This window comes from Octodon degus, unplaced genomic scaffold (genome assembly GCF_000260255.1).
Source record: "Octodon degus isolate 3935 unplaced genomic scaffold, OctDeg1.0 scaffold00112, whole genome shotgun sequence".
NCBI classification, from domain to species: domain Eukaryota; kingdom Metazoa; phylum Chordata; class Mammalia; order Rodentia; family Octodontidae; genus Octodon; species Octodon degus.
In genome coordinates this window covers 9,371,905-9,391,157 of record NW_004524688.1, presented here as the reverse complement: position 1 = coordinate 9,391,157, position 19,253 = coordinate 9,371,905, and the positions used below count along the sequence as shown (strand labels likewise).

Genomic DNA, 19,253 nt, shown 5'->3' with positions numbered 1-19,253 from the left:
CCTGGTAGGAGGAGCAACCAGCCCTCCTGTGGGGCCATAGTGAGCCACCCCAACTGCACCAGGCACTCTACCACAGAGTCCGACTTTACTGAATCCCTGTTCAACTCCTAATCTTCCTCTCTGGTTTTCCCATCAGCCCTGTGAGCTCCCTCTTTCCTCCATAAGTCTCTTGCCTACATAATCTGCTGACAGTTAGCTTCTTGCAGTGAGAACCCCAGCTAGTGTCAAAACTCGTACTGGAAATGGTTTTCAGGTAACAGGCCCTTTGAAGAGTGGTAGACCAGATGCTGAAAAAACCCCATCTCTCCCCAGCCCTCAGAATAGCCGAAGTTGAAACACATCAACAGTATGATAGGTTGGTAAGAGAGAGCATGCACTGAGAATACCTGGCAGTCTCTATAAGACCTAACATGGATCCCTCAATTTCACTCCTAGGCCTGGTTAAGTGAGTCCATGTAGTTCCCAAAGATACATGTTACAATGTTCATCCCTACTGATGCCATATATAAATATTAATTCAATATCTGGGTGTAGTGGGGCACACCTATAATCCCAGCTCTCAGAGGCTGAGACCAGGAAGATCCCATCGAGTTCAAGGCCAGCCTAAACTACATTTAGTGAGACCCTGTCTCAAAAAAAAAGTTAACTCAGAATGGATCAAAAATATAAATTCTAAAACTCTTAGAAGAAAATGGGGAAAGCTTTTGACTTTGGATTTGTCAATGACATCTTAGACATGATGCCAAGCCACAGGCAGCAAGAGAAAAAATAGGCAAATTGGATTTATGAAATTAAACAATCTGTGCCACAAAGGAGACTGTTGACAGAGTGAAAAAAGGCACTCCCAGAAGGAGAGGAAATATTTACAAATCTATCAGAGAATGGCGTCCCTCAGCAGACGAACAGACACACGAAACGTGATACTCACGAGCAATGGGATTTAGCCTTAAAAAGGAAGATTTCCTGGCCACGGCCACCACACAGTTGAGTTGAAGACAACACAGGCTAGGTGAGGAAGGGAGTTAGCAGGAAAGTTCTAGAGACAGACGGCAGCGATGGTTGTCTAATTCCGTGAATGTGCCAAATAAACGGTACATTGGACGCTATCTACACTTAAACACAGTAAAGATGGGATAAAATTTTACATACATCTTAGCACAAAAGAGAAACCTCCTCGGCAGGCTAGGTCGCCCCAGCAAATCTCAGGGTCCCACAACTCAGGGACCCTTTCACTCACATCAAAACATCAATGGAGTAAATGTATTTAAAAAGTTTAGTGAAACTTATTCAAAATCCCCAAACAGCCAGGCATCGGGGTGTGTGTGCGTGCATGCGTGTGTGTGTGTGTGTGTGTGTGTGTGTGTGTGTGTGTGTGTATGTGTGTGTGCCTGTTATCCCAGCTACTCAGGCAGGAAGATCCTAAGTTTGAACCCATATTGGGCAATTTGGACAAGATTCTGTGAGGAACGCCTCAGACTGTGTCAAAGATCAGGGGCATCTAAGGACACCTGAGAATGTGACCCCCTTGCCTAGTACAGGCACACAGTGGGACACAGTTATGTAACCATGACTTAGCACAGGTAAACACACATGCACTGGTTGCAGTACCATGTAAGAATCTAAACATGAGGGAACAACCTGTATAAGAATTATAGGGCCTGGGCAGATAGCTCAGTAGAATAAGCGCTTGCCTGGCAAGCACGGGGTCCTGAGTTCAATCCCTGGTACTGAAAAAAAAAAAAAAAAAAAAAAAAAAAAGAATTACAAAATCAAGTCGCAGGCAGGTCTTGCTCTGGCTCTTGAGCTTCTGTGCTCTGCCCAGCTCCATACTGCCTGCTGTTGTTGCTAATGTCCTGCACACGTTCGTTCTTTAAACTGTGGCCTCACTCGAGAAAATCCCCCTTGTGTCCCGAGCGGGCTGACAGACTCTTACAAACAAAGAGCAAACAACAAAATAAAAATAGCTAAAACTAAAACCAATAAAGGACTGGGGTTGTAGCTCAATATGAAGGCCCTGGGTTCAGTCCTCAGAACTCCATAGAGGGAGATTTATTTATTTTATTTTTTATTTTTTGCGGCACCAGGGATTGAACTCAGGCCCTTGCGCTTGCCAGGGAAGCGCTTATTCCACTGAGCCATCTCCCCGGCCCCTAATAGAGGGAGATTTAAACAAGAGAGACAGAAAGAAATTCTTAAATGCCAAACAACTGACAACACCCCCAAGTGTAAAATAGGGTGACAGGCATGGTCCATTGTATCCGGGGATCTGCCTTTGGCTGCAGTGATTGACACACGTGCAACAGAAAGAGCTGGCTCTAAGCTGTGTGTACGGAATAACCCCGTGGGTGTCATGCAAGAGCAGGAATGAGAGCATCCGCAGTGTGGTGGGGCTGCGGGGCAAGCGGGCCTCCGGGGGAGGGGCATGCCTGCTGGCTCTGCAGTGGGAGGCTATGTGGGTATTAACTGAGCTACACACTTGTGTATTTTTCTTTGCATGTATGTTACACACCAATGAAACTGTTTGAGAAATTCCACTGTGCCCAAGGAATCTGCCATTGAACTGGGTGGCAGACGGCTGGCTTGGCTGCTACCGTGGTCCCTGGGGGGGATGTGCCCTTGAGGAGTGTGGCACAGAGGCCCGAGAAGCTGCCTGTGCCAGCTGTGCACACAGGAAGGTGCTCAAGCCCTGGAGCGCCAGGCAGTGACTCCCAGGGGGTCTGAAAGGGCCAAAGGAGGATGGTGACAGGTTTGTATCCCTCAAATCTCAGCCCAGTTCACTCACTGGGACATAGGGACTTTCTGTGACCCCATTAGGGGATCTCTTATCATATGCAGCTGCAGGACAAAGAGGCCAAAATCTAGATACAGTTTGATTCCGCACGGGGCAGGAACAGGAGTGATTTAGGTACGAACTTAAACAGGGGCTCGGTTTCAGCAGGCAGATAGGGAAACTGTTTTTCCTCTTTTGCTATCACCCGCCTCACCTACTACCCAGAAGGTAGAAGTGATGGGTGGGATGCCAGCAGCCATTATGAACTGTGAGGTAACCCTGAGGGTGTCAGTCATATACTAAGGTTGTAGTGTGAAAAGAGGTCAACTTCCAGAGAGACTGCCTTCTCTCTTTTATTTGACAGAAAATTTTTTTTAAATGTCATAGAAGCCTCTGCTATTTTGGATTGTCATTATATGAAGCTACAACTAAAAATATCAGTACAGGTGCATCATCAGTAGTTCTGGCTCTGTGCGCCAGCCTGAGCAGCTGGGCGTGAGTTAATTATCTCCTCAGTTAGTTGACAGGAAATCAGACGTAGTGGCCATGAAATCCTCAGGTTGATGCAGAGAAAGGAATGGCAGGCACCCCAGGGCTCTGGATGTGTGCCGTGGGCAGTGATTTCGAGGGTTTCTCTGGACGGACCTGAGAGCGGCCTCTGCCAGGGCCCAGGACACCATGCACGCACACACGCACGCACGCACGCACGCACGCACACACGCACACACAGCAGAGGCACCGGCTGGGACCAAAACCGAGGGGCAGCTTGAACGCGTCTTGGCAATTGCCATCACTGAAAAACGGTTCTGGCAAGCAGGGGGGACTGGAGCCGTCAGGACTCCTGCGCCCAGCACCACTGCAGGGTTCACCTGTGCGTGCGCAGCACTGGGGTACTGTCCGGCCTTGCCAGGGGGGCCGACACCACTGCCAGCCAGAAGCCAGGGCCTCGCGCCTGCCTGCTGGGCAGATGTTGTCCTGCGGAGGGACTCCCCATATTCCAGTCTACCCAAGTAGGGACTCCTGCAGGGGGCGCTGCAATGGGCGCAAAGGCACGCGCCCTGCTGTGGGACTCACCTGCGGAAGGTAGTCTCGTTTATTGCCCCGTCCCTTTCTCCATCGCTCGCTGTCTGTCTTTCCCTGTGTCTGGCCCTCTCCCTGGCACCTCCACGAGTGTGCACGTATCCTGCTGCATGCCATTCGGCTCTTGTTTGTGCCCACACTGTGGTCTCTGGACCAGGCCAAAACAATGACAGGTGTGTTTCCCTGGAGTGCACCCCATAGCCACAAGTGTGTGTCCCAGGCCCTTAGGAACGGGCACAGCCTCCATTAGGCCTCGGTAGGTTTTTGAGGTGACAGGTGCAACGCTTTGGGTGTAGCTCCAGCTCCTCTGGAGATCCAGAGGCTGGTGGCAGAGCTACATGTGGCTCCTCCTTGGGAGCAGGACATTACACATGGGGACTTTGGGGTCCCCTGTCCAGATGAGAGGCACTGAGGGGCTGTGTGGTCCTATAGGAGGCCCAGGTGTCAGGCTGAACACCTCTACACAGGGACCTCTCTCCTCTCGAGCCATGCCTGCCTGTGGCTGCATAGTGGCCCTCTGTGGACAAGATCTGCCCTCTGCTGGGTGCTGCTGCAGTCCCTAGAGGCCCAGTGACCTGTGTCTGATCCAGACCCCAGTGGAGTTGTTCCAAACCAGGGCAGGAGTTTCAGGTCTCACTGCAGGCCCACATGGGCTGAGTGCCTCCCTGGGGCAGAATGCAGTGGGCACCCATCACTGTCTGTGTGGACAGAGGCAGGGGGCAGAGCGTCACCCCAGGGAAGGGTGTTGTTCTACCGCCAGAGAGCCTGGGGCCCCAAGGAGGGAGGTGGCAGGCGGGACTGTGAGCTCTGGGAAGAGCACAAATACAGATACCTGGAATCGCCACACGGGCCAGCAAATCCGTAAGGGGTGGTCAAAAAATATGGTGAGTGTTTAAATAGAAAAAATAATTATTACAGCAAAAGACACATTATCATTCATCCCCCTCACTTGGAACACGCTGATCCCATCCTCCTTGCTGCTTCCTGAAGCAGGTCTGCAAGTCCTCTTTTGTGAGTGTCTTTCCAGGTGTGATTAAAAAGTAAGGTATATGCTGCTGCTGAGCTCCACTGAATAAAAGGCAGGTTCATGAAAATGCGGGACCTGGCTCTGTGACTTCTGGCTCTTCCTCAGCGTCAAAATGGCCACAAAAGGGAAATGTCTTTAATCCGTTCAGGACACCAAGGCAACCACGGCAGTGCAACTTAAGACACTCATGAAAGAGGACTTCCAGAACTGCTTCCGGAATGTGGCAAGAGTGATACGCATGTTCGAAGTTGAGGGGAAGCATTAGGGGGCTGGGGGTTCATGGCAATGTGTCGTGGCAGCGTGGGTTCTTCTGAGGGGACAGGTGGGCTACTATGTGGTGTCATGCTGCATGTCTTTTTCTGGAGGGAGGAGCAAGACTTTGAGCTGCTCATCCGGGCCTCGTCACCAAGGTGGATGGGATCCAGTATAAGCAGTCTCCTGGCCTGTGTGTGCGTGGCATGTCAAAGCCTGGGAGGCGACTGGCCCCTGGTGGCAGGTACTTGTAGCCACCCCTTTCATCCCAGGAGGTGGCCAGCCATCCTCTGGGAATGGGTACCCACCCCAGGCCCACCCCTCATCCACCTTCAGAAAGAGCAGGCAGTGCCAGATGGACCTGGGGTGGACACAGGACCTGGCACTAGGGCAGGGTCCCTTCAGGAAAAGGTAAGGTGGCCTTGAGACAGGTGGGAGGTTGTATGCTTGTAAGGCGGGTGGGGTGGAGGGCTGTCCTGGCATGTGGCCACAGCCCTTGACCGCTCCCTGCTGGGTGAGCCTTGGGGCCTTCTCAGCTCCAGAGATGCCTGGCCTCTCTGACCAGCATGGAGCAGGTACACTAGGAAGTAGGGATACCTTAGGGCTCCTGCTGGTGGTGGGGGAGGTGTCCAGTGTCTAAGGCTAGCTGCGTCATTCTCTCAAGCCCCAAGACCACAGCTCCCCCACCTGTCCCTGGGCTTGTGGGTCACCCAGTGTCTTCCCAGGGGCCCCTCTCCTGCCTGACTCAACTCCCTCTTGAGACTTTTATTTGTGGTTGGGTACCCTGGCGAGGGCTAGTAGAGTTGTTTCCAGTTTCCATTCTTGCAAACATGGAGATGTGACTTTTCATCCTTCTGTCCATGTGCCTGCCAGGACTTCCGGAAGAGACGCCTCACTCTGGCTCACCTTGCAGGGGATGCACTCTTCCATCTTTTACAGCCTGTTTCTCCTCAGTCTCTTAGTCCTAGTGTATAGTTGTGTGTGTGTGAGAGAGAGAGAGAGAGAGAGAGAGAGAGAGAGATACTGGGGATTGAACCCAGGTCTCTCTAGCACTCAGCTACATCCCCAGCCCTTTCTTATCCCTTTCTTATTTATTATTTTGGGACTGGACCTCACCAAGTTGCCCAGGTGGGCCTTGAACTTGGGATCTTTTGCCTCAGGCTACCTGTAGTGTTGAGATTAAAAGTGTGAAAAAATGGCCATTTTTTCAGGGGTCTCACCAGTCTGAGGTGGGCCTGTGCCTTGTGCCTGCCATCTCCCACCCTGTGGCCCCACCCTACTTTACCCCTTTTGCAGTGGTACCCGGCTGGGATGTTCACTTGCTAGGGCCTGTCTCCCCCACCCTGGCCTCTGGCTTCACGAGGATGTGGACTCTGTCTCACTTCCTGTCTCCCAGAACCCAGCCCTATCATGGTACAATCCCAGCAATGCTCCCCACATGAATGTACAGAATGGGAAGTACAGTGTGGTTTTAATGGCCTCAGTACAGTGACAGCAGTGGACGCAGAAGCAGCAAGGGGCTATGGGAATCCCACAGTGATCTTCTTGACTTCCGACCTAGAAGCTAGCCAGGCAGTGACAGTACAGAGACCTCAGCATCCACTGAAGTACTGAACATCTCAGGACCTGTGGTGAATGCTAGTCAAGGCCTTCCAGTAATTTCTGTAAGGTCACAGAGACCAGTGGAAGCAGGGAGACACCTGGTGGCTGATTGCTGAGGCAGCTGCAGAGAGGAAAGAAGCAAAGGAGGGGAGCTTCCCCAGCACCCGGGACAAGCCTCTGGGTGGCTGTTTAGTCCAGGCTGGTTGCGTTGGTCAGGTAGAAGGGCCGGATGGCCACGCGGAAGCTACTAAAGGAGCCTGCAGTGCAGGGGAAGGTGGAAGCGCCACGGGTGCTGTTGGTGTCCAGGGCACTGGGGATTGAGGCCTTCGAGCCGTGGAAGCCCAGGATGTCCACCACGATGCCACCTCTGCAGAGCATCAGGGCTCTGTTTTCATAGCCTATGGTGGGATCAGAGTAACCAGACTTGGTGAGGCCCAGGGCCGGAAGCTCATCGGAGGAGCAGGAGAACCCGTAGTTCCAGCAGCTCTGTATGGTGGGGAGATAGGCGAGAGTCCAGGAGACCAGTTTGGTCTTGAAGAGGAAGCTGGGGTGCTGCGGGGTCTGGAAGGACTGGTAGGGGCTGTTCATGTAGCCGTAAGAGAATTTGTTTACATAATAGTGTGGATAATTTTGGGACGAATACTTCTGCCTCTGGTTCCTGGAACTCAGCTGGTTCCAAGAATTGGCTGTCACCGTGGCACTCCAGGTGGCCGAGGTGTAAATCCGGGGCTTGTAGGCATCATTGTCGGTGAAGTTCAGACCTTGGTATTGGACTAGCAGCCACAGGGGTACTGTGTGGAACTCCAGGGCCTGAAGGATCTTTTTCTGGAACAGAGCCTCATGGTCCTGGTATAGGGACAGGTTGAACTGCAGCTGGAAGAGCTCCTCGGGGATCATCATGGGGAAGCGGACCTGCTCCAGCAAGGCCTCGGCCTCCCTCCTGGAGGCTCCCTGCTCCCTGCTCCAGGCATCCAGGGCCTGCAACAGGGCCAGCTCACTGGGCACGGCCACCTCGCTCCTAGGGAGGAGTGCCTGGAGGAGAGCTGTGGGGACACTCAGCCAGGCCTCGGCCTGAGTCAGGGCCCCAAAGTTCCAGGCCAGGAACTGCACACACCGCTCCTCCAGCAGGGCATCTCCTGTGTCCTTTGCATAGGTGTAGAGGTCGAGGGGTGTGTGGAAAGAGGGGTCCTGGGGGAGGAGGGTGGAGAAGAGGTGTCCACAGTAGTCCTGGAGCTGTATGGCCCTGTAGGCAGAGGCCAGCTTGTGCAAGCACTTCACAGATGCCAGGGAGACATCAATCCTCCGGGAGTAGAGGTACCTGGAAGAGACGGGGGATCTAGTGCCTGCCCTGCAGGACAGACAGCAGCTGTGCCCAGGTGCCATCGCCATGACTTGGCAATGCCCTGGGAGTGTGGTCTCTCCCAATTTGTCTTTTAGGTGAACCCACGTTCTGAATCCTGAATCTCCACTGTCCAAAAGCAACCTGAGGGTGTTGGCCCACGTGTCAGGGGATGGCCAGGGATAACCCCACTGCCACTTCCTCCGTCACTGGAGACAGAGGGGTCTCTACCACCCCCTGGCTCCCCTGCTTTTTCAGCTAGGTCTTCAGCACTGGCCCTCCTGCCCCAAAGTCATACCCTGGCCAGACCCATTCAGTGCCCTGCTGGACACTTCTCTGCCCTGCGGCTGCTCTGTGCCTTGGGATGTGGACAGCCTGACTCTCATGCCTGCTGTCCCTGTAACTGCAGCCCACTCAGTGGGCCAGACTCAGAGGTACCCCTTGCCTGTCTTTCCCCCGGCATGTAGGTACCCTGAGTCAGATCTCAGGAGCCCTGTGGTCAGTGTCACAGTGGGCTTGGAGACAGAGAAGCGCGCCTCTGTCCTCCTGTACCGTGCCCACCGGACCCATCTGGAAGCTGGCTGCTCTCCAGGAGGGGCTGGACTGGGAGTTTTGGGCACCAGCCTCCCTGCTGCTGACCATCTGAAGATGTTGGTGGCAAGAGAGAGAGGTACCACAGAAGTGTTTGTCACAGTTCTTAATGCTCATCCTGGCCAGAACAGTGCCCCTGGGCTGCAGAGAGCCCCCCAACCACCAAGGAAGGAGTGGGGAGCACCAGATCGTGCCCCTCGCAAAGTTGCAAGCTTCCTAGCACCCACCCATGGGGCCCAGCCTCGAGTAGGTGATATCCACGTCCCCAGTGGCAGGGGACACAGGAATCAGAGTGAGTCTCCTGGCTTTGCCCCTCTTCCTCAGGGCAATAAACACACCAAGAGGGAGGAACATGGCCCTAAGCCAGCAGGACTGGGGGCCCTGGAGGCTCAGAGTAACTAGCAGAGGAGCAGCTCATTGCCTGGTCCCTTGGCACGGGGGCGGGCAGCGTCTGGGGTGGCTTGAACAGGGAGGGGTCTTCTAAGGCCTTAGGGGCTCCCTGAAGCATCTCTGCTCACCTTGGGGAATGGGCAGGGGAGAGAGACATTGACCGGTAGAAAGAGACCAAGTCAGAGCTAGGGCAGGGGGTGGCACTGAGCTCTGACCCAGTGGGCCCAAGCAGGCGGAGCAGGCCCTGCCTCCATCTCAGGGTGCTACGACCGGACCCTCCAGGAGGGCTGCAGACTGCTTTAGCAAGCTTTTCATACTAGGCTGGAAAGAAACCATTTAAATGTGTTTTTAATTGCCAATACTGTTCTCTCCTAAATGTCATTTTCAGTTATATAAAGCTTTGGGTCATAAGGAGACAGAATCATTTTTAATAAATGCATGTCTTTTTTAAAGTGCTGCTTTCAAAATACAAGTCCCCAGGAGGCCTGTTTGGTGGGAAGACTGTGGAACTCTGAGTCCCTACTCAGCAGGGGGGACTTTGGGTCTCATTTTCCTCAGCAGGGATTTGGGCAGAGCCCCCAGCAGTGACACAAGCCATGTGGAGTGAGGCCTGGAGACCCCTCAGAGAGGCCAGCGGCCCCTGCATGGACAGCCATACTTCTCTGTCTTCTATGTGAGCAAGGACAACGAGATCAGAAGCGAGAGGACGACTGTGATGATTGTTTCTGAGTACTTAGGAGACTCTTACATTGCATCCCTAAGGTAGAGGGGGAGGGGTGGTGTGTGTGTCCTCCAAGTTTTGCACCAGGGTCTGCCTTTCTGAGGGCTCAGTGTCGCTGAGTCCCAGCCCTGTTGCCAGGGATCCATTGCCAGGCAGCTGCCAGTCCTGTGGCCTTGGTGGGAGGAGGGACAGAAGCAAAGGCCCCTCCTGCCCTCAGTGCACACCAACACACATGTACACACATACATGCACGCACACACGTGTACATTCACACACATACATGCACACGTGTGCACATACACACAAGTGCACACACATGCATGCATACACAAAGATGCATGCACACACACATTCTCTCTCTCTCTCTTCTTGCTCCCCAGACACCACACAGACCAGCTCAGCCGTCTGTTGCCTTACTCACGATCCCCAGATGCTCAGACGTGAGAGTCCAGGACTCCAGAAGTTTTTGTATTTGTTTGTTATTTGTTTGGTACTTGGGTTGAATCCAACCCAGGGCCTTTGCACTGAGCGACATCCCCAGCCCTTTTTAATTTTTGCACTGAGACTGGGTCTTTCTTAAATGGCTGGCCTCAAATTATGCTCCTTGTGTCTCAGCCTCCCGGGGGCAGAGACTGCAGCTGAGCTCCACTGCACTTGGCTCCCAAGAACGCTTATTGTGTGTCTCAAACATCTGCATGCAGGTGAGCTTGGGTGAGAGTACATGTGTGTGTGAGTTGAGTGTGTGCAGGAGTGGGTACATGGCAGGTGAGTGAGAACATGTCTGAGTGAGTGGGTGTGGGAATCTGGGAGTGCACCTGGGAGAGCTCGGGTGTGCATGGAGGCGTGGAGAGGTGGGCGTGCATGTGAGCACACAGCCCTGCTGCTGTGCAGGGGAGGGAGTGAGGGAGGGAGGAGGGCATGCAGGGCAGCTCTTGGCTCACGCGACTCACCTTAGAAAGTCCTTGACCACGAACATGCACTCGCTGTCCACGCGCATGATGATTTTGCTGCCCGGCTTCTCCCACAGGGCCTCTGCCTCAGGGTTGGCGGTCAGGATCACACTGTGGGCGCAGAGGCCCAGCACCTCCTGTTCCTCTCCTACCACCTGGATGGACAGGTCACAGCCCTGCTGCCTGTCGAAGATCAGGCCAAGGGCGGCAGCGAGCTCCCCAGAGAGGTCGAGCATATACTTGCTCTTGGTCACTGCAAGGAGAGGCAAGAATATGTGTGAGGACTGGGGCGCTGAACAGCTTGCTCTGGGACCCCAAATGCCACTTCTGCCCTCTGAAAGCCAGCCTCTTCCCTGGGAATGGTGGTGCCAGCCCCTGTGGACCTGCTCAGAAAGGCTTGGGAAGGTGGGGGAGGGAACAGTCTGACCTGCTCTGAGCCCCGGAAGGAGGTGCAGCTGCTCTCTGGGCCCACTGAACAAGAACATGTGTCCCCTCCAGGCCACATTGGCCCTCTGCCCTGGCCTCACATGCAGCAACACCCTGGGTGGGATCTGGTGGCCCCAAGCTCCACCCTTCTCAATCAAGGGTACAAAGGTCACCCTTCTAAAGCCAACCCTTGCCTGCAGGTGGTCTGAGGATGCCCACTGAGGAGGTAGGGGTCCATACCACCTCACTTTATAGCCTAGGAAGCTCCAACAGCCTCCTGGGGGTGAAACCTAGAGGAGTTATTACAGGATGCCCCAAAATACCCCTTCTTTCCTTACCTCACAGACCCTACTAGGAACCAAACATCGGGTTTGGTCTTTGCCCACCTTGGGGTGAATGGATCTTGACACTTAACTCAGGTGATTGGTCCCTGTTCCCCCCCACTGACCTTCAGGACCCCCAACTCACATCTCCAGTCTCCCTCCTTCTCATAGCAGCTCCCCTAATGCCCTTTGTGCCCGACCCCGAAGCCTGTCTCCTCCTGCCCAGCCAGCACCCACTCTCCAGACTTGCAGGACACCACTTCCGGCCCCAGGCTCCAGAGGCTCCAGTGGGGGTGGAGGGAGGTGGGTTGGAGCACCTCAAGGTCAGTGCACCAGCCCAGGAGGAAGCGAGAGAGGAAGAAATGACTACAGAACTCCCGTGGGGCTCAGGCTTGGGCTGCTGAGAGCCAGGATGGAGTTGTGGGCCAGGCAGGGCTGGGGGTCTGGGGGTCAGTCTTGTTGCCTGAGGCACACGAGTGCCCCACAGGCAGCCTGTGCCCACGGAGTGTCAGGCTGTATGGCTGTACGTGTCAGTGTGAAACATTCTTGCTTTTCTCAGGAAAGGAGCCCCCACCTAGCCTGCAGCCCCTCACTCAGTGGGCCGGGAGGCCTGTAGCAGTGGGATGGACCAAGGCTCTGGGATTCCTCCTGGGGAGGGATCAGAATCTACGGACCCTGTGCCCCACCCCACGCTGTGAGGAGTCAGTCACACAACCTTTGGGGGGAGGGACCAGGGAGGGACCACGTCCTGCTCACCGTTGGTACAGACTACGCCTGCGTCTTTGTCGTGGTTGCAGTAACTCTTCATCCAGCCCAGGGACCTGCAGCTGGCCAGTGAGGGCTCTGTCCCCATGCACTGCACCTCATCCAGCATGACAGGACCAGTCCCTGTGGGCACAGGAAGGACACAGGCTGGGCCTCAGCAGAGAAGAGGCCAACAGTAGTTCTCCTGTGTGAACACTGGAGGAAAGGCCATCCACTGACCAGCCATGGGGCCATCAGCTGCCCTGTCATTCCTAGACCAGCTCTGTGGCTTCCTGTTCTCTGTGACCCTGGCCAATACTCGGCTGTCGGTTCAGAGCTGTCCTTGTACTACTGCACCAGAAGCTTAGCCTCATTCTTACAAGGCTTAATGGCTGCCTCAGAGACATCAAATCAGTATACCATAATGCTTGTGGCTATCCCTCCACTGCGCCCTCGCGCCCTTGGGCCAAGTTCAGACAGGCCATCCTAAGGGGCGCCAGTACACGGATAACACTTCTTACATCAAAGGAGCCAGGCAGCAATTTGAACATTTGTGAAGCACAACTCTAGTTTGGGGGACTTCTCAGTGACCTCAGCTTTGGGAAAAGGCGTAGCAGTCCCACCTGGCCCAAATGCAGCTCCGCCCAGTGCCTCCGTGGCATTCTCAAACCCCAGAGCTCGGCACACGACGTTGGCATCAGCCAGATCCCAGAGGTTGTCACACACTGTCCCCCACTGGCCTCCGTAGAAGATCTCCACACGGCCCTCGTTGGCTGTGGTCCCGTTGACCAGCCTCATGTCCCCATCTTGTGCACCTGCAGGAGAGGCAAGGTCAGCCGGTAGATGGATTGTGCTGTCCTGGATGCACCAATGTCCCCAACACTGGGAGATGTACTGGGGTTCTGAGTTCAGCACTTCAAAACCCCCTTTCTGTTCATGTTCTGTGGGGATCTCCCAGGGGCCACGTCATCAACCTTGTCTCGCAGGTCCCTGTCCTTTGTTCCACAGAACCATCCCCAGCATCTCAGAGTGAATGCAGAGGGACCTCCAGGAAGAACAGAGGTAAGGAGGCCCCATAGTGACTCCATCAGTAAAAGCCTGTGGCTCTGGAATGTGCCTTGGGGACAGCAGACTCAGGGAACCCTAGACACACAGTCAGGATACAGATGCCCCACCTTAAGATGGGGCATGGCCCAATAAAGCCATCACAAATGGAAAGCACCCAACGTGGGAGGTGCATGCGATCCACCCAAGCTCAGGGACAGCCTGACTCCCACTGCAGTGTCAGGTGTGACCTCCCGGGCATGTTGCCAAGTGTGTCTCCCAAGACCATAGCAGGCTGGAGCTGCAAATCGCTGCCCTTGCAGCACTGTGTGTGAGTGTCAGACCTCAGACTACTCATCCAGAAAAAGGGAAATCAAGATGCCAAGAGCAGTTTCTACACAACGCATACAGGTTTTACACACTGTAAAGTGAAAAGGTTTTAAGCCAGAGGAGGGGCTGTTTGTACCAGAGGGGAAATGGGAGCTCCTTCTGAGCTCAGCCCACAAACGCCCCTGATCCCTGACTCCACTGTCAGGGTCAGGTGGGAACTGGGAGCCTGGATTTTGGGGTTGTCAGTGCTAACAGGAGAAGTACTGTGGAAGGTACGCCAGGCCTTCTTGAGAGGCCACCAAGATAGAACAGGGTTTCCAGGGCTCACAGCGGAAAGGCACCCAGGACCCTTGGAAGTCCGACCAGTGACCTATTGGCAGCCCTAGAAGCTGGCTGGTTTGAGTAGAGCTCTGCTAGGTTCCTGAGCCCATGGCTGGAAGGGATTCTTCGGTGTCCTCTCCAATGCCTACATCTCGCCTAGCTCCAGGAACACTGACTCCCCCAGATCCGCAACCCACCATCACTTGGCATGAGTGGAACACCACACAGGAGAGGAGACCCAGCTAGTCCCTGGGGATGCAGGTGAGAGGCAGGACACCTCTGGGGTCTTCTATGAATAAGGCCTTTGCTTTGGGCATTTCCCAGAGGCTCTACTTACCTTGAATGCCTGGAACCAGCAGCCACAGCCAGATGAGCCATGGGACAGCCATGGCCTTGCTTGGAAGCCTGACCCTGTGGTGGGAAGAAGGAAGTTAGGACAGAAGGAGATGCAGAAGTGGTTGGCCTCCAGGTCTGAGCTGCTCTGACCTTGCTGATCTGTATGCTGGCTGAGCTCAGGGGAGAAGGAGCAGATGTGCTGCAGTGTCTCCAGGTTGCAAGGCCCTTGGGACAAAGGCGGGGCTGTCTGGGGATGGGGTGGGTATGGACAGGACATGAGCCTGCCTAAGGGCTGAGGCTACAGAACACAGAGGGCATGCAGGCAAGAGGAGCTGGGGTGTGGAGAGTGGAATGGAGGGGTTGGTGCAGGCCACGGCGTCAAGCAGGAGGAGGTTGTAGAAAGCAGGAGCGACAGACCACAGGGAGATGCCCAGCTGGGTGGCCAATGGGTGGGGGGAAGGGGAGAGAAAGGGCCCAGCTGATACCTAGGTAGAGACCTAGGACATGGCTGAGACCCAGGACACCAAGGCCATAGGACCACCTGGGCAGGGAAAGAACTCAGATTTTGGCTTTTGGCCTGGAGTCTTCCCCTTTGTATAACTCCAAAAGCTTACTTTTTATCTCCATATGCAGTGACCAGCCTCCTCTCTGACCTTCCACTTGTCTTGCCTAGTGACAGCTGAGGAGCCAGAGAGGGCTAGTGGGGAGGGTTTGTGTCTAGGGAAGAACACTGTGAGGCCCAACCTGCTCCTGAGGGCCAGCAAGCAGGGGACTGGCCACTGGGCAGCACTGCTGTGAGCTCTGGTTATAGGCCCAGGCCTGCGGAACCTTGTGACTGGCTCTGACCCTTTGCTGCCCCAAGGGGTGTTGAAGAAGTACCTTCAGAGCCAGGGGGAAGTGCAGTCATGGTTGCCCAACCACTGCGTGGAATTTGCACTCATAAGACCCCCCAGGAATCTCTCACACATGGAGACACTGCAGGGCAGCTCACGAAGGCCTTGATGTGACCTTTGAGAAATAAGGGCTTGGCTGAACCAGCTGAAGCCCAGAGGCATCAGCCAGGTGGAGGTCACCCTCCAGTCACTGCATGCACCGGAAGGGCTGTGCCGTAGGAAATCCCCGTTCCTGGGGAAACCAGCATGGCCAGTGGAGCTGCAGCTGCCCACGCTGCCCAAGCCCTTGCTGTGTGGGCTTTGCTTTGCTCTTGATGCCAGCGGCTGTCCTTTTCTGCCCTTGGGTGGGAAGCTGGGACAAAACTCCTGGGCTGGTCCTTTGTGCAAGTTAGGAGAAGGGACTCTTTCAGATGGCTGCAGAGCTGGGCCTGGATACACAAACCTAAGAGAGGGCTGGCTTTTAACCAGCTTGCCCTTTGGGCTGGTATCTGAGTAGTGAATGATCTGCCCACCTGTATGCAGAGGCCCTATGGGCCTGGGAGCTGCAAAGATGGTTCCTGGCTCCAGAGCATGGAATCACATAACAACTAGGGCGCTTTCCCATCACCTACCCTGAGTGCAAAGAGTCAAGTGAGGCCCCACTGGACCACGCTGCAGAGAGGTGTGCCCAGCTGAGAGCAAGAGGCAGGAGCTTACCTGTCCAATGCAGCTGCTGAGGTGTCCTGGAGCCTCCCTCCTCCGCTGCAGGAACTCTGTGTGGAAGGCGTCCCCTGCAGAAGGGCCCTTTGACCCAGAGTACCTTCCCTGAATGTATGTGTCCAGACAGAGCCCGGGAAACACTTCAAAAAAAAAAAAAATCAGTCTGGTTTCACTTCCTAGAAATCACATGACCAAGGCTTACCCAGGGGTTGGCTGCTGATCAGACTACCCAGACCCCTACTGTTCCAGTCAGCCAGTAAGCAGTAGTGGCAGCCAGTGGAGAGAAACCTCAGGCTGGTGTGGGAGGCACAGAAGGAAGGCAGGGCCAGGGGCAGAGGTCCTGGGCTAGGGTCTGCATCCTGGCAGTATGGCTGATGATGTGGCTAAGCACCCTAGGACCTGGATTGAGTGGCTACCCTGCTCATGTCCTGCTGATTGTGCACTGGGCCATGGCCCCTGAGGATGCATAGTGCTGACCCTGGATGGGGGCAAGGAGGCCTGAGCTCCAGGAGACTCTGCCCAGGTGGATAGCTGGCAAGTTGGGGGGCTGTAACCTCACCCTATGTCTGTGTGCTTGTCACACCATGCCACCCACATGCAACAGCAGTCACAGTCCTAATGTCCCCCTGTGGCTGGGGGCTGGGAGGCAGGGTGGGACCTCACCTGGGGATGTAGATGACAGTGCCCAGCTCACACTGCCCCCTACAGAAAGGGCTTCGATTTCCCCCTGGGAGCTGACTGACTGTGTAGTGTCACAGGCCTAGGTTCCCTGTGTTGCCCCAACCCTGGCTAGCAGAATACTGCAGGCTCCTTGGCCACACAGTGATTTCAGGGAGGCACTAAGAGCCCCATTGGCAAAGTCAGAGTAGAGGGAGAACTCTTCTATGCTAAGCATCTCCAGGGCAGGGGCCTGGCAGGACGCTGCAGGATGAGCCTGTGGAGGTGGCTGGTCTGTGCAGCATGGAATTGATGTCCTCTGCTGTGCCTGTCACGTGGTGCCTAGGTGTCTCCAACCAGGGCTGTTTAACCTGGCTGGGCAGTAGAATAACCCGAAACAAACCCCAATGCCCAGATGGCCATGACTGGGACCAGGACAGACATCAGCATTTTAAAAAGCACTCAGATGGCTTTAACCTGAGGCCATCACTGGTTCTCAGAAAGCTCAGAGCCCAAGAGTACCAGTGGAGGTCAGATACCCCTTGACTATTTTTCTAAAGAATGGGGTACTATCTCAGTTACTCTTCTCTCATTGAGGGGACAAATACCCCACACTCAAAATGACAGAAGGAAAAGTTTATTGAGCTCACAGTTACTAAAGGTTTTAGTCCATACTTAGCTGGCTCCAAGGCAGAGTGGCACATGACTGAGGGCAGCAGCTCATGGCAGTGGAAGGCAGCAAAACAGAGCAAAAGGGAGGGGTAGCAGCAACAATAAGCTACAGAAAGCAAGTCTGTCCTCCTTATCTGCCCTAGGTTGGGTGTAGCACTCACACCCAGAATCCCAGCAGTACTCAGACCAATAATCCCAGCCTTGGATCATGAATTAATCTCAAAGTGTAGAACTGCGCTTCAATGACTGCATGAGGCTTTGGGGGGACATACACACAAATCATAATAGGTATCCTGTGGCTACATGGTCAACTTGTCACCTCTGGAGAATCGGTGGGAATCGAGGGAACAGCAGTGGATAACAGAGCAACAAGGCATCGGGGAGCTTTACACTCTCAGCAGATCAACAGCCTTAGTGCTGACTGAGCTAGAACCACCCAGGCCCTCCCCTCTCATGCTCTGAAGTCACCTTTACAGAAATGAGCACCAGGAGAGGCTGGAACACCCAAATAGGTGAGCAGGGCCCGGCCAAGGCTGGTGGCTTCCAGGAATCTCATGTCTGCAAGGCCTGGTGAGGCTTCTCCATTCCAGTTCCTCACCTGGTCTCAAGTGCTCTGGCTTTTCCTGGGGTCCTATTGTTCAGTTGCCCTCCGGAACCTGGTTTATGTGAGGAATGGTCTGTGTCCTTCCAGAGGTGTATGGGTCCAGGCCCCAGTAGGAAACCGATGGAATCCAGATGAGGGTTAGCTGAGGAGGCTCCAGCAGAGGGACAGTTTGCAAGGGGTGACAAAAAGGGCAGGGGCACCATGGGTCCACATGTGTCTGCAGAACACAGCACTGCTTCCTCTGCCAGGCTAGCAGAGATGGCAGACACCAGGCCAAGCCAGAGCATCATCACAGAGGGGGCCAAGAGGCAAGACCCAGGGGATCCTGACTCCTGTCGATACAGGGGAACAAAACTCCCAACCTGATTATGTGGCCGAGTTGTGTTCTTTAAAACTGAAGAATGAATTTTAGGAACAACGGAGGCTAAGAGCAGAATATATTTATTAGGGGGAAAGAAAGCGCCTGTCTGAGAGAACACAAGGAGGACCTGGGTGGGTTGCCCAGGAATCTATCGTTTCTGGTGATTTTTTATAGGGCAAAACCATGAGGTGAGGCAGGTCCAAGGTGGAAAACATGGGAACGCGCTAGGTGGGCATGAGGTGGGACAAAATTATGGTCAACCAATAAGGTTACAAGCACAATTACTCAGATTGAATCCAGGACCAAATGGGGAAGCCAGTCACATGGCAAGTGGGCATGAATATAGAACAGGGTTTTTCCTGTAGGGGGTTGGGTCAGTGAGTCTTGCAGGCTTCCTGAAAGTGATTATCAATCCTGGATGCTTGTCTTTAGGGAGGTATGCATTTGTTTGATCTTTTTTTTAATCTTGAGGTCTGGCCCATAGTGGAGTGTTGGTCTCTCCCACACTTGCAAGGCATCTTATCTTCCATACTGGCTCCTTCTGAGGCCTGACCTTGTCTATTTCTATCTAACTTAGCTGCCTATAACACTGTCACCAGATAGAGTTTGAGGAAATCCCTTCAACAAGAGTTGGGGACTCCAACTCACACCACTTACAGGGGAGGGTATAGGTTCCCTGATTTATGGCTCAGATTTCAGTATGCACCAGTGGAGACATGGGGAGGTTTGTTAAGCAGAGTTCAAGAAGTTTGCTCTTCAAATAGGTGTAGGCCCTTAAGACAGACACAGTATGGTCTGGGGCTGAGATTTTTATGTAGCCTCAGGGGATGTCCTCAAGACTGATGACCTAGGCTGTGCACTCTTGCTGCCTGTTGGGGTGTCCATTTGGTACCCATTAAAATTTAGACTATTTCCATATATTTCAAGTTGAACAAGATGTAGCCCTGTTGGCAAATAGAGGTCTGTGGGAGGGAAAACCCAGGCTCACTTACAGGTGACAAGAATGGGTCCCACTTGCTGGCTCATAAGACCTGTTTTGGCGTTTCCTGAAGGAAAAAGGGCATTGTAACTTGGGGTCACTCTGTCCTGAAACTACCTCTTTTTTTTTTTTTTTTTTTTTT

At 54.1% G+C, this 19,253-nt stretch overlaps 1 protein-coding gene across 1 annotated transcript; it reads right to left on the bottom strand.

Annotated features, from left to right (window-relative positions):
* Positions 1-6,581: 6,581 nt before the first annotated feature.
* Positions 6,582-15,978, bottom strand: Lgals3bp (galectin 3 binding protein). Its single transcript, XM_004639525.2, has 6 exons — positions 15,836-15,978; positions 14,248-14,321; positions 12,839-13,030; positions 12,228-12,359; positions 10,723-10,975; positions 6,582-8,049 (listed from the first exon to the last, which is right to left on the bottom strand). The coding sequence occupies exons 2-6, from the start codon at positions 14,297-14,299 to the stop codon at positions 6,921-6,923; spliced, it is 1,758 nt and encodes a 585-aa protein (XP_004639582.1). The 5' UTR covers positions 14,300-14,321; positions 15,836-15,978; the 3' UTR covers positions 6,582-6,920.
* Between the last annotated feature and the right edge of the window lie 3,275 nt (positions 15,979-19,253).